A 16,258-nucleotide genomic window follows, 5' to 3' on the forward strand; every position below is an offset into this window, starting at 1 on the left:
AGAGCTATTATTTTTAATTAAAATGGTCTGAAACCAATATATTTCGTTTAAATTTATGTTTAAAAAAAAGTTATATATTTTTGAGTTCCGAGTTATCAAGGAAGTGCCGAAAAAATTCAAATGCTGACACACTTACAATCACACACACAACCACACAACAGTGAAATATATAAAAACATTTAAAATAGACATTATTAAGGAAAAAAAATTATCATTGTGTATTAAATACATGATAAAAAATTGCAAAATGTCAAATACATGTATTTGATTGCGGCACACCTATATCCTACTCATGGCACACCAGTGTGCCGCGGCACACCGGTTACGGAGCACTGTCCTAGATGATCGGTGAGCCCGGTCTGTGCACACCTAGGGTTCGCCGTTTGATTTTAGGCAAGATTTCAAGGTAAAAAATTAAAACTAATGTAGAATAAGGAGATTAGCATACAGCCAAAGAAATAACATAGAAATTTCATTTCAAACAATTCCTTTTATACCCTAAAAAAATCTGGAAGATTTCTTTGAAAAATGAGTGTCTTAAAAAACTAAACATGGCTAAAATATATGAACTGGTTTGGTTGAGCTGCCATCTACTATAAATAAAGAATTTTCAGAGTAACCTACAGTAACCTATAAATTCTTTTTCATTCGATTTTTCTGTGCGTACAAAAGGATATTTTTAGGTTTGTCCAGACCGGACAGACTGTGCCGCAAAGGGTTAATATACCGTACAAGGAAGTCGTGTGATGTCCACATCAGATATTTTTCTCTTCGTTAAGTGAGTACGAGCAAAAATGTCGGAAAAGAATGCGAAACAATCGAAGAAAAAGCAAAGTTGATCGACTGCTCTTCTTGAGTTTAGTGAAAGAAACTTGCCGGAACAAGTAAAAAACGTCTTTTGTGGGTGATGCTGATGTTAACGGCCCCTTCGGGGTAAGGTACTAACTTTTCTTAGAGACCCGAGAACACCCCCAAGTTACAGTTTCTGGAGATGGTGATTGATGGTACATTTACTCAACAAAAGCGGCACACAGAAAAGGCTTTAAATGGCAATTTGGGAACATTTAACCGTATGGTGAAACGACTTCAGTAAAATGTTACATATACGGAAAACTGAACGCGAAAATTGAATAAACCATTATTCTAGCATTTTTAGCACAATCAAAGAGCGTTAGCTCAAAAGGGCTATTAATTTAAAACGGCATTTTGCGTCGATTCATTTTTCAAACTGTTGTCACCAAATAGCGCCATATATTACATTTAAAGAAACTAAGTAATGAAGAATCTGCATGAATGTTTCTCGCATTGTGAAGAAACGTAGATACCTAAAGCCACCCAATTTTGAATAACATAGTCCTCCAACCGAACACGCACACTTGGAAGTCCGAATTTTTATTTTCGAATTTGTTTTCTTATCTATTTAAAATTCTGGAAAACTTGAACGAATTTTTGTTTAACAAACTCAACGATTTCAAAGCGAGCAATGTACGGAAAAAAAAAAAAAAAAAACATTTTTATCTTTACCGCGTGAGACTGTGCATCGCAAATTCAAAATATTTTGTGATATTGCTGTTGATTTAAATTTTATGTATTCTAAGTGCGAAGACGACGAATTTTAATAAAGGTACATCACAAAACGTTCAAAAACGTCCTGAAAGCTTTTAGATTTTATTAGTCCAAAAGGGCAGTTTGCCCAGAAAAACTATTAATTTCTTTCTGGCATTTTGCGCTGATTCCCTTTTCAAACTGTTGCCAAGAAATATTATCGTCATATATTATAAAAAAATTAAATAATGAAGAATCTGCATAAATGTATGTATATTTCTCCCACCGTGGTAAAACAACGGTACCTAAGGGCCATCGAATTTCGGATAACGTAATGTTCCACCGAATATGGGCATCTGGAAGCCCTAATTTGGAATTCCAAATTTAGGAGCCGAATTTGTAATTTGTTTTATTATCGATTTAATACTTTGTAAAACTTTAACGAATTTTTGATTAAAGATATTAAAGCGAGCAATGGCAACATCGAAAAAAAAAAAAAAAAATTATCCGCAGCGCGCGAGAAAAAACGGAAAGATCTAAAGATATGTTCATTTTAAAATTACTTTGCGGTACTGCTGTTGAATTTAATTTCATAGTTTAAGGGGGCTCATACACCTTAAACCCCTCATGATCTTCGAATATGTGACTGTTGCAAGAATTGGAATATTTTATTTATTTTAAAAGCAATGACTTCCAACCTTTTACAGCGGATTACATAATATAGCTGCTTTGGAAAATAGTAACCAGAAAGTTCGTGTTGCCACAAATATTTTTGTAATTTAATCCTCTTTGTGACAAAATATTTCGCCATGTTTTTACCTTGCGCGCATGATATTTTAAAAATGGCTCATGGTACGTACTTGAAATTGGATGGAATTCTTTTCATGAGCACTATCTTCTAACTGAACCAAAAATCTGATAAATATTTTAATATTAAAAAATTTTATGGACGAAAAGATTACAAATTTTTTTAATAAAATACATTTTATAAACTCAACTCCAAATAAAATAAAAATTTTAACATGAAATTTTTAGAATGTTAGGTTCACAGTAGTTTCCAAATGTTATAAAAGCTATATATTAAATATGGAATTAAATTATGCGACAGAATATTTTCAACTGTGCGCGCAAGGTGGAAACATGACGAAAAATGTTGTCACAAAGCGGATTAAATTATAAAATATTTGTGGCAACACAAACTTTCTGATGACTATTTCAGAAAGCAGCTATATTATGTAGTCAGCTGTAAAAAGTTTGAAGTAATTGCTTTTAAAATAAATAAGTTATCCCAATTCTTGCAACAGTCACCTATTCGAAGATCTTATGGGTTTTAAGGTGTATGAGTCCCCTTAAGTGCGATGAACACGGTATTTAAAAAAATAAAGGTAACCGCAAAAGTTAGAAAAAGGCTCGTTTGGGCGTAATATAAAATCTGAAAGATATCAGTTTTTCCCTCCCCCTAGCAACAATTCATTCATTTGCGAGATGTTTCCTTTCCTTCTTCATAAGGAATAGTTTCATAACTATTTTATAAATAGAAAGCTGATCTGTAAAACTATGCACACTACAATCAGTTTCAAAATTGTATAATCTCCATTATATTGCGTTTTAGGTTACATGCGAAAAGCAAAAATTGCCCGCAAATTACCAATCTCTTCATATAATTAATATGACATTTATGATAAATCAAAATCAATAATATAATTTTATCATAAATACAATACGCTTTACTAATATTATTATTAATTCTGATACTATTATTATTAAATAGCAGCTTCGTTGCCAGACTTCGTCTGGCTTTTAAATGTACCGGAAAAATGGCTGAAAGGAACACCAAACATTAAATTTAAAACATGCGCAGAATTTTACTCTGCAGAACAACTTCATAAAAAAAGTTATTACGTATAACAAAATTACAATGAAATAAGCAATATCCCTTAATACAAATATTAATTATCCTAATAAATAAACTAACCAACTTCCCTTTGCGAAATCTTAAGAATTCAAATGGTATAAAGGAGGTTAAGAACTTTGTTTCCTAAAAAATCACTCAAAACTTTTCAATATCTTAAAAATAGTGAAATGAGCACGGAATAACATAAAAGACAAAAAAGAAAAAATTCTGAAAAGCAAAGCATCATTAGTGATATTTTATCTTATATTTTCAAGAGAAAAAAATTACAATGATATAAGCTATATCCCTTAATACAAATATTAATTATCCTAATAAAAATGAACCTAATTTCCGTTGAAGGGAAAAAATCATGCAAAACTTTTCAATATCATTCGAACAGAACAGGAAACTCAATAATGCCAATCTCTTAAAAACAGTGATAAAAGAAATACGATGAAAAATTGTTGCCAAACCCATATTTCTAAAAGAATGAAAGTATTGAAAACGATGCGCATTATTTTTTTAATAAAATGACAACAAAGTATCGGTTACCATAAATAACTTATCCAGCAATGGGTTTACCATAAGTCGTATTACTCGCCAAACGAAAAATCGACAAAATCCGTGCAACCGTCTACCAAAAAAAAAATGACAATAAAAAATAATAATAAAATGAAATATGCCAATACCTTAAAAAATAGTGACATGAGAAATACGATGAAAAATTGTTGCCAAACCCATATTTCTAAAAAAATGAAAATATCTAAAAGGATGCGATTCAATCAAAAATCTATCAACAACAAATAAGAGAGGACATAAATTATGTACAGAGTTTCTTCATAGAATTAAAACGACATTTATAATAAATCAAAATCTATAATATAGGTTTGGAAGATTCCAGTCTTTAAGTTACAGCTAAAAATGAGGGACTTTAAGAACTGTTAAGCGAATAATCGCTTAGTTTAGTAGACAGGAAGAAGGACTCAAGAAGGGTTAAATACCCTTTATTATTCAAAATAAATTTAACAGTCGACTCCTCCTTGGAGTTTACAACAAAACCTCCACTCGGGCTTGAACTCAAGAATACTAAGAAATAAAATTTAACTAAACTTAACCATTACAGTTGGCCCCTTAAAACGTTAACTAACGGCGAAGCTATCAAGGGCCTAAATTACGGCCGAGCGTAATAATAGCTTAAGAGAGAGTAGCCTAAAAGCGAACGCGCACTGGTCAGAATCTCTGACAGAACTTCAACTTTAAATGCTTCTTCTTCCTTCATTTGCATTAGCCACGCTTTTAAAAACACGTTTTGGCCGAAAGTTGTAAGCTGAAATTAAGGAACGATAGGAAAGTGGCTTAAACTAAACATTAACTGTTAAAAACTGTTTACGGGAGAGAACGGAAGATATAGAAATGTCTCACTTTTTTTTCGGCCAGTGTACTTCAATTGACTTCATAAAGCAATTTTACAAACTTACCGAACGAATGGGTCGCAGCAGTTATTACAGCCGTAGACTCTGGAAGGGAGATTCTTGATTTTGATGAGCGACACGACAAGACGTTCTCCCGCAGAATCGTACTGCATCCCGATCCAGATCCGACCGACATGCCCATCGGGGAAGACCACTTCCTCTTCCGGTTTCTCTACGCTGATGCGGTAGAGTTCTGGATTGAGTCCACCCAGAAGTGTAGGCCCTGAACAGCAGTGGTAAAAAAAATGATGAAACACAAAAATTATTTTCCAGTTATTTCAATTATTTTAACTACTAACATAAAACAATAAAACATAAAACAATAAAAAAAATTTATTTTCCTCTATTATTGCAAATGGTTCCTAGACAATGTCGCGTGGGTACGGGTTGCTAATAGTAGATTGAAGGCACAAGTTCGATAAAACATTAACATTAACAAAAATTATTTTTATGAAAAAAAAGTATTTCAGAACTCTGGAATTTTTCACAGAAATATTCGTACAAGTGTTCACAGTGTCACGCAGTATAATCAGTAGTTACGCATCAAACTGCTAAGAACGTTAAACACAAGGAAATGCAAAGCGCATCTAAAGAGAAAGATAACTTGGATTTATCTCAGTTCAAGCGGACCTACAATTCGCAACAACAATAACTAAGCAACTGAGCTCTCTATCAACTGAGTATGCTCTCCCTTCGGCCTTAAATAGTTTTCAACCAGCCGCCGAGATATTTCTAGTACTTTCTGCTTTTAGAAATTACTGAAAAGTACTACGAGGGTGGAATTACATTTACAGCTAACACAGTGGTCAATTGCATTTATTGAATTTCAATACTCATTACGGTGATACAGGGACCGAATGAAAATGTCGCCATATGGTCGACTAATTTGGCGATTTTTGACAATTTCTTCCCAAAATTTAGTAACAATTATTACATAACATACATTTTCTCAAAATATTAAAATATTTATTTAATAAAAATACAATTGTTTAGAACGGAACAAAAAATGCCTCACATAAGTGATGGGACACTTACTTTTCCATCAAATATTTATCAAAAAATTTTACTTTTTAAAGGTTTTAATATTTTGTTGGATTTCCTTTTACTTTTAAAACATGATTTAATCTTCTTCGGATGGATTCGACTATTTCTTTTTTTTTTTTTTTTTTTTTTGTGATTTCTGGAGTGATTTTACCCCATTCTTCTTGAAGCACCGATTTTAATTGCTGTTTTGAAGAAATGGTGTGTTTACGAATTCTTGATACCAATTTTTGCCAAATATTCTCTATGGGATTTATGTCTGGAGATTATGGTGGTATTTTTATTATTTCAGGACAGTTATACAGCAGCCAGAATCTAACATTCAAAGCAGTGTGCTTGGGGTGATTGTCCTGGTAGAATTTAAAATCGTTATGAAGGTTCAATTTTCGGGCTGAAGATTTCACATTTTGATTTAAAATGTCGATATACTTGTACTGATCCATTATACTGTCAATAAAAACAAGATTAAAAACTCCAGCGGACGACATACACCCCATACCATAACTCCTCCTCCACCATGTTTTGCTGTTGGCACCAAGTTCTGTTGGCGAAATTCTTCCCTGGGTTTTCTCCACACCAAGATTCTACCGTCAGAACCAAATATATTAAATTTACTCTCATCAGCAAATATAACTTCATTCCAGTAATCAGAATTCTTATTTATGTTGGATTTTGCGAAAGACAGTCTGAGTTTTCTATTCTTTTCACTTACGAAGAATTTTTTCCTGCCTGCTCTACCGTGATATCCAGCAGATCGAATTACTCTTCTAATAGTCTCAGGATTACCAATTACTCCATATAATGCTTGTAAATCAGCAGAAACTTTAGGAGCACTCATTGTTGGATTTTTTTTTTTTTTTATATTTCGAACGATAATTAGCTTTATTCCATTAGGTAGCTTTGATGGTCGGCCAGGTCTTCTTTTATCCTGAATCATATGATTCTTTTTATATCGTTTAATGATATTGAAAACTGTTGAATGACTCATATTAAGTGTTTCAGCAGTTTTTCTTACAGATTTTTCACGTTCAATATGCAAATTAATAACTTATTTTCGAATTTCAGGCAAAGTTTCTTTTCGTTTAGCATTCATGGCTGCACAGAGCTAAAAAACACAAAAATTCCAAAACAAACTGGAGAGAAATACTGCAGACGATTTTATAAATTATTGCCAATTGCTTTTGAGTAAAAATAAAAACACAAAAAATATTTTTATTGTAGTAAGTAGTAGTATCTAATGGTGTCTTATGTGAGCCATTTTTTGCACCGTTCTAAACAATTGTATTTTTATTAAATTAAAATTTTAATATTTCTAGAAAATGTACGCTATGTAATAATTGTTACTAAATTTAAGTATGAAACACACCCACAAATAACGTGTACATGTTTTTTTAATTTATTTTATTACTGTTTCCTTTTGTAAAGCACAAGTGTCCCATCACTTTTGTGAGACACTGTACATTCATTATATATTACATGCATTAAAAATACATTTGTTACAGTTTTTCATATTCTTCTGACACCAGTTGTTAAGTTATTTTCTTCCTTCACGTTCGTACGGGGTTTGTAGATTTGGAGTGAATAACGACGACAGTTGATGAAGTATCGAAGCACACTTTATTAGCCAGTATTGTCAGGACAGCTCCAAAACACGTTTTACAGTCGTCGATGAACTACTATAAACACGCTGACTGGATCAGCGACACAGCCTTCAGGTTATCAGGCTATCACGGTGGAGACAGCTTCTGCAAAGCACCAGAGTACAGATCCCGACTCTGCTCCGTCGTTCTCGGAACTCCACGTACTCTCGAGACTCTCCACGCTACAACTCACGATGCACTCGACGACACATGAGCACAGCTCCCGACTCTTCGGTTCAGTCGTTCACGGAGCTCAACACGCTCTCTCGACGATGCACTAACAGCGATACACTGAGAGACTCCTTCGGTGCACTCGACGACCTACTCGACACTCGTTGGCCGGTTGTCAACTCGATCGGCTCCGCACGGCTCGCTAAACAAGGCACACTCTAGAAGACACTCGATGAGAGACATACACTAATTGACTGTGGACCAGCAGGGTTTATATAGCTTTCGGCTTGTGTTCGGGAACATTCTGGGCTAAACCGGTAAGTATTCGTTCCAGAACGTTCTCCAACCGTCCATGGTATATCGCAAATTTTGTCGCCAAGTGGGCGATTTCTCGCCAAATGCGGCAACCCTAAAACTGCTTTACTGGGAAGCCATTTACAGCGCCTTGACATTTGGTAACACATTGATTATACATAAATTTGACATATAACTTTTAAAATTTGACATTTACCATGCATTTTTTATGAGTTTTTAGGCGATTCATAGAGTTTTTAAGGTACACAGCTCATTTGGTTCATTGGGTTTGCAAAGATATTCGAATCGTATTACGTTCATTAAGTTCATATAGTTCCTAGAGGTCATTACGTTTAGAGTTCATAGAGTTTGCAAGGGAAACAGTTCTTAGTTATACAGACAGTACATATATTTATAGGAAATGTCGTTTGCACAGTTCATGTGGAGTTTATATAGTTTATTAGGTGCACAGTTCTTATGATCTATTGAGTAGACTGTTGGTATGGTTTGATGAGTGTACAGGGTGTATCCGTCATGGTTCGATTCTGTAGTATGCATGGTGCATTGATCGTAGTTTGCGAGGTGTACTCCAGTACACCTGAGTCACTGTTAGTTGTTGTTACTTATTGTTACATACAGAGGCTGTTCGCACATTTTTTAGACGAATTTGGTAAGCGGTAATAAAAACCCGTTTGCTGCAAAAGAAGTAATTGCAATCTTATTATGTTTTTAAAAGTCAAAATTATCGTCTGTGGCTTGAAAGTTTTGTTTTCATACAAAATGGCGAATTTAACAAAGCAGTGGTTCGAAGGCTACATTGACGCTCTTTCCGAAGAGAAATATGCATACTCCGTTATCCAAAAACGATGTGAGAGTCACGGTTTTGTGATATCTAAAGCGTCGATAGGTAATATCATCAACAAGAAAGGAAAGAAACGTCGAATTGGAGCCTCCAGTGGGACAAAAATTCCAAACACGTATCCAAGGAAAAACGAACATCTTCGACTATTGCAAAGGTACCTTGTTTAATGATAAAAGAAAATCCCCCTAACCAAAGGACAGTTGCAAAATCATTAAAATGTTCCGTGTCCACTGTAAACAAAATAATAAACGTTGATTTAAATTTTAAGAAAGCGAAAAAACGCAATGGGCATCGTCTTCTTACACAGCATATCGCTCAACGCAGGACACGCTGTATGAGAAACACTTATCCAGAGAAAATGGAAAACAATTGTCACAATAGATGAAGCATGGGTGTATTTAGAAGATTGTAACAAAAAAAGAGCCATTTATTATCATAAAAGAGAAGAAACAAATTTAAGTAAATGGTTCAAAGAATGGAAAGAAAGTTTTTCTAAGGGATTCATGATTGTTGCTGGTTTTTCTTATAATGGCAAGTTGAAAAAAAAGAGAGTGCAAAAGAATGTCAAGATTAACTCCAAATACTATCAGGAACATATTTTATTGCGAATTTTTCTGAATGAAATACCATTGCTTTACCCTCAGTGCCATCCGTCTGTGAGACTCCGTCACGACAAAGCTAGCAGTCACACATCAAAATCCACTGTAAATTTCCTAAAAGAAATGGAACAAAAAATGGCAAGGTCATCTACAGGAACAGAACAGCGTGTTCCAGGCGGAACTAATGGCCATCCTACACACCCTTCACATTCTTCATCAAATCCAAGCAGATCCAGTGCGCGTCATAGCAGATAGCCAGTTATCAATATTTGCAATCAAGGATCCTCGTAAAAATTCACCAATAGCTCGACTAATCCAAGACGCCATAACCTCCAGTACCAGCCAGCACATCGTATACCCGAGGGCGTGCTAACTGCGCGGGTAATGAACGAGCAGACGAATGGGCCGAACAAGCTGCCCCTGAACAAATTGGCACACCCGTCCAGACACCATGGCCAATATTAGCATTAAAAATATGCCTAAAATATTTAACAGAAAAGAAGTGGCAAGATCAAAGGGACACCAGCTTGCAAGGTCGTCGAACGTACACTCAGTTACCAATAATTGATACCTCCCGCACGATGACGCATTACTTTCTATCACAGTACAGTACATCACAGGCCATGGGACCTATCCGACTTACTTCATCGCAAGAAATCTTTCCAACACGAGGCAGTTGTGTCTGTGGTCAAGAAGGAAATGTAGATCACTAGTTATTCCAGTGTCCATTGACCGCTGACCACCACATCGGGCACCCAACAGATGTACAGATCTCCTTCAAACGCTTCCTCATACAGTACACCAGAGTGTATAACAAGATAAAAGCTATCATTGACGTGCTCCACCGGCATGGGCTCGACCTTTGCCACCCGTAAAATTCAGCGCTCCAAAGAAACTCAGTGCTCCGTAAAACTCTGTGCTCCAAAGAATACAAGCTGAAAGGAACGGGGTGCTCCCATGTATGCTATATAAACAATAACCGCAAAAGCATAGTATACAGAGGCTGTTCACACATTTTTAGACGATGTATATTGTATTCACAAAATTAAATTACATAACATTCTTTTATTTTAAATGTTTTATTTGACATTCCTTATTCTGAACTATCTTTCGACACCGCAATTTCCAGGATAATAATGCCTTTTGAAGTGGCAGAAGAGATATTCTATCCCATTCCTCCCGAACAGCTTTCCAGAGTCCTGTTAGGGACAACGTTTGGATAATGCAGATTTTAAAAGTCCGAAAGCACAAAAATCCATAGGTGACACATCGGGAGATTCAGGAGGGATATCAGTGAAGGGTATGGCCTTGATATCATCAACAAGAAAGGAAAGAAACGTCGAATTGGAGCCTCAAGTGGGACAAAAATTCCAAACACGTATCCAAGGAAAAACGAACATCTTCGACTATTGCAAAGGTACGTTGTTTAATGATAAAAGAAAATCCTTTTAGTCAAAGCACAGTTGCAAAATCATTAAAATGCTCGGTGTCCACTGTAAACAAAATAATAAACGTTGATTTAAATTTTAAGAAAGCGAAAAAACGCTGTTCCTCTAGATGACCTTGCCATTCTGTAGCTGTGTTGGCGAGATGAAGAATAGAAGCTGCACATCCTACTTTGTTTTGTATCTTGGATCCATCTGTATACGCTCTATAGTCGGTATTGGGAGGTGTTGAGGTGAGATTGCTTTTGAGATTTATTAGGCTGTTTGCTGGATGTTGTTGGTATCTTTTAGGTTTCACTTCATATTACGATGATACAGGGACCGGATAAATGTGTCGCCAAACGGTTGCCAAATTTTCTTGCCAAGCTTCTAGCGATTTCTTGCCAAATTTGGTGACAAAATAAGTCGCCAAAAACCGTCGTGAGCTTGGCGAAATATCGCCGAAATACTGAGATACATATTTATTCAATGTTAAGGTATCCGACTGCGTTTGATACCCTTGTGGTGTTGCGTGGCTCCAACTTGCCCGCAACAATAGTAGTGACTGCTATGAACTGGAATTACACAAACTTTTAAGAAGGGTTTAACTCCCTGTTTATTCCACTTTAGAAGTTACAGATGCGTTCACTTGACGCTCACGAACTACGCCGACCCGGCGGTTAAATAAAAATAAGAAAGTACAACTAAAAATGAATAAATAACAAGTCACTACCTACGTGGCTCTATAAACGTGACTAACTTAACCGCGTTCTAAGATACAGCTGAGATTTCAGCAAACTTTCTTAATAAGAAGTTGAAAGATTCAACTAACTGCCGAAGAAGGCTCACAGGCCGAAACGCGCGGTTTTTAAATTTCTACCTAGCAACCTTCACGCTCGTGAATCAAGAAAGCACACCTACAAACTCGTTTCCTTTCTATTTAACTCAAATTACTTCTGCTAAAAATTTGAATACTTTGCGCGTTCTACTAAAATTTACATACTCTGGCATTGGCAATTCCAGGGGGAAGTAAGGCTTGACAGAAAAGATAGCTTAAAATAAATGTTAGTTAAAATAAATATAAACCCTACACCCTAATTTTGAAAAAGTGTACAAATAAATTCATTTTTGCTGTTAATTAGCAGAATGCTACTTAAAATGATAGAAACAGTTTATAAACATATTACTAAAATGTAATTTTTACTTTTTTCTCACATTTTGGATAAAAAATGTATTCAAATTTCAGTATCACGAGATTAGTATCCTAAAAATTATTTATCAATATTTTACTTTTATTTTTTTCACTTATATTTATTAAAGCATAAGGAATAAAATGGACTAAAATCTAAGTCATAAAGCAAAATGTCTATTAAATGTACCTGTTTGAGTACATACACTAGCTATTTTTCGAAACATTTTTCTCTCTTCATTTACAAAATTGTCTGCAAAAATCTTAAATATGTATATAAACCTAAACATTTAGTCCATTTAATTCACAATATTCTATAAAATATTTGTGGGAAGTATCATAAAATTGCTATAGTAATATTTTAAGTTACGGTGTTTTTCGTATTAGAAATGTTGACAAAAACAAGTTTTTTAAAAAAACGAATTTAAAGTTTTATCTTTAGAAAATATATTAGAAATCGATATATTACAGTGCTAAAACTGCCCTGTTTTGTATATTACACCTTCTGTTACCTCTATTTTAGAAGATTATTTCTTTAAAGAAGATCTTAATGTTTTTCTTGTGATTTTTGCGGAATGTAAAGAATGCCGTTTTGAATCGACAATCCGAGTTTTGTCAACACAGTTATATTCCTTGACAGTATATTGTCCATGTTTCATATTAAGTTTTGCCAATATTTTTAGCATACCCAAAAATCCATCATTAAACTGTATTACTCCTATATAGGAACCAAGACACAATGTTGTCAACTCAACAAACACTTGTTTTGGTATGACACGTTATTAAAACTCTCACTGTTTTGAGTTTTGAAACACACTGGACAGGATAATGCAGATAATACAGATTTTAGAATTTTAACATCGAGTATTCTATTACCAGCTTCATTACCAGCAGCATTATTAGCTTCATTATAATTTTCAGAAAATGTTTTATTGCTTCCTTGTTTCGATTCACTGGCAGAAAGTTTCACAGTATATCTGTTTCCAGCAAATCGCCGTTTTTTAGAACGAAAAGTTCCAAGCCGACCCATTACGACGTTTACAATAATAAAGTGAAAATATTTTATCACAATGTTAAAATAACAAGGCAGAATGAGATAAAAAAATAATACTGAATAACAGCAAGCACGCTAAATCAAAGTGTAATGAAATCAGAATGTAAAGACAAACGGAAATGTTGACAAATATGATACTGAAATTTCGAAAGTAATTTTGCTTCCAAGCACATAATAATAATACATATATTTCAAAATCATCTTTTGAATATACCGCCAACAGTATTCAAATGAAATATTCTTGTCTGTGACCCTTAAATATCAACTTCCGGCCATTTAAACAGCAACTTCCGGCCTTTTAAACAGCAACTTCCGGTTCATGGTGTAGAACAAAAACAGCCATAACTCTACTTCTAATCACCGGAGAGACAAAACAAAAATAGTTTTTGGAAGCTAAAAATATAAGCTTTAAATTAAAGTAATAAATTTTTTTTGGAAAAATGTCTTCAAAATTGACGATCAGAACGTAGTCGGATACCTTAAATGCACTGGCCCCTGTATTCTTTCTTTTCCGGCATAGCTTCTGTTTAGATTTTTCATGCTACAAAAAATACAATTTCACTTACAATTCTACTAAAATTACCAATTTAAATTCAAAATTCCTAGCGATAATTTTAATGGTTTATTAAGACTGTAAAGTATTTTACGAAAAATATTTGAAAAAGAAAGAAAAAACAAAACAGTTCTCATCCATTTTTGACAGTTTTCTACAATTTCGAGACATTCGGAACATATGGAAAATGTATTTTTTGTAGTGGAAGGTCTTTTTTACTGGGCATACGCATTCTCCGTTTGCCATAAAAATTTATAACTCTTCTTACTGGAATGGAAGTTCTAGACAGAGCTGTCATAGAAAGGACTGGTGTAGATAAACCAAATGCATAGAAAATTCTTATTTTTAGCTTTAAACTTCCATTTCAGTCAAAGAAATAGAATAATTTTTTTAAACACAGGAGAATATTATTACAGCATAAAATGAAACCACTTTTAAGACTGTATCACGGATGTGGAATTTTTTTCAGTTAGAATAAGAATAAGAAATAGAATCAGGAGACACATATAAGCTGAACACTGTTAAATTAATGCATATTCAAATTCCGGCGAACAATAAACTGTAGGTGCGTTTTTCATATCCCCCCCATGTCTAAAGCGAATACAAGCTAGTTTTCCTCCGAAAATCCTCTACGAAGGCATTCCTTTCGTCATATCGCCTTCCCGAGCTCCATTTATGAGTGAAATGGTATTTCAAAGACAGAATTTTACTTCCTGTATAAACACCATATAGCAAAATGGCTAATAGTAAAATGCTTATCATACTACGTACATTATTGTGTTGTCTATAAAGCCATGTTGCATTTTCTCTATGTCCTTCAAAGGTCCTTTATTTATGTAATGATCGACTTTTTGCTTTCTTTAATGTGCTTCATAATTCCTCATTCACAAAAGAAACTAACTTTAACGTCGAAAGCTTGAACAAGGTGCTAATTTACGGTCTCATATGAATTAAATATACACCACGAAAGATATTTTGAAGAGAACGAAGCAAATAAAAGTCTGAGGGTACAAGATCCGACAAGTATGATATGTGTGGACACACTTTTCATCTAGACTCCAAAATATGGAACAACACTGGTATGATATTTCAGAAGAAGTCCAATTTTGTGTCAAAATATCTATACTAGAACAATGCTATATATAAATCTAATATATGTCCTAAGTCGCTCTTTCGAGACATGGAAAATGCAAGTTAAATTACGCAAGTTAAAAACGCAAGTTAAAAAAAACGCAAGTTAAAAACGCAAGCTAAAAACGCAAGTTAAAAAACGCAAGTTAACAATCGGTCTAGTAGAAGGGGGGATATAGAGCTGTCCGAGTTTTACTTCCTTCTATCGAAGTAAACGAAGCACGAAAAATACCGTCTATCATATTTCAACGAAAATATTTCTTGGCAGCTCCGCCTTTCCAGAGGCTATAAAAGGACTCACAAAGGATTATCGCGGGCTTTTTCTTAAATGTCACGATGCAGTAAACTTCATACAAAAAGTTATTAGTAATTATTTTTATTTACTCCGGATATCTCATTTTGTAACTGCTATTTCTCCTGAATAATAATAAATAAAGCCTGTTTTTTTTTTTTTTTTTTTTTTTTTTTTTTTTTTTAACTTATCGTCTGATAATTTAAGCTACGACTAAAGCTGGTACATCACACACACATATATGTATATATATATATATATATATGTGTATGTGTGTGTGTATATACATATATATATATATATATATGTGTGTGTGTGTGTGTATACATATATAAGTAGAGATATAAAGTAAGAAAATTAATACTAATTTTGGTTTAACATTTTTTAAATTCGTTCTAAAAATTAGTTCTAAATTCCTTACTTTATGTTTTTACTGAATTTTCAGCAGCTCAATGCGCTCAATGCAATTAAGTTCTTATTTCAAGTCTCAAGTGCGTTTATTCTCGACTGAATTACGGAGAAGAAAATATAATATTGTTATATGTTCAACTATCACCATTAGTACATGGTGAATGTCGACATTGACCGGTGTAAGTCAGAAATAAGAGTATTTTGAAAATATTTCGGACATACACCAAGAGACTATGTGAATGTTGACATTCATCGGCAAAAGTCGACATTCTCCAGATTTCGGTGTTTCACCGTAACATACACATCAGAATTTTTTTTTTTTTTTTTTGTGTGCAAGATGCACATGTCGAAGATCGGTTCCTCAAAAACAAAAATTTGTAGATATCTTTTCCACTAATCAGTAGAAAACTTATTTCTTTAATACATTTGATTAACATTTATTGTTTAGTACCTTTTTTCTTTCATACGAGTTGGTTTAGAGTTTTTAAATATGTGCTGCATTATAGTTTTTGCTTTATCTGAATGCCTTAGTTAAGAGCAAAAAGTTAAACTAACATAATTTAATAGTGATGCCATTTTCAGATTCTAAATAAGGGAAAAAAAAGTTGCGCGTCTTTATGCGGAATATTAAGTTTGTAAAAAAGGTACGTAACAAATTTCGTACATACTATTTATCATTTAGGATA

The 16,258-nt window shown here is 33.9% G+C and overlaps 1 protein-coding gene across 2 annotated transcripts in view; it reads right to left on the reverse strand.

Annotated features, from left to right (window-relative positions):
• LOC118205329 (synaptotagmin-15-like) overlaps positions 1 to 16,258 on the reverse strand; it is a 417,104-nt gene that overhangs the window by 119,004 nt on the left and 281,842 nt on the right. For both annotated transcript variants that reach the window (XM_085812181.1, XM_085812182.1), the window contains exon 4: positions 4,918 to 5,134. In XM_085812181.1, the coding sequence (XP_085668307.1) occupies positions 4,918 to 5,134 (217 nt within the window). The remainder of the gene's footprint in view (positions 1 to 4,917; positions 5,135 to 16,258) is intronic.

This window comes from Stegodyphus dumicola, chromosome 2 (assembly GCF_044657685.1).
Source record: "Stegodyphus dumicola isolate Sdum_Otavi_A_Nest chromosome 2, ASM4465768v1".
Lineage (NCBI taxonomy): Eukaryota > Metazoa > Arthropoda > Arachnida > Araneae > Eresidae > Stegodyphus > Stegodyphus dumicola.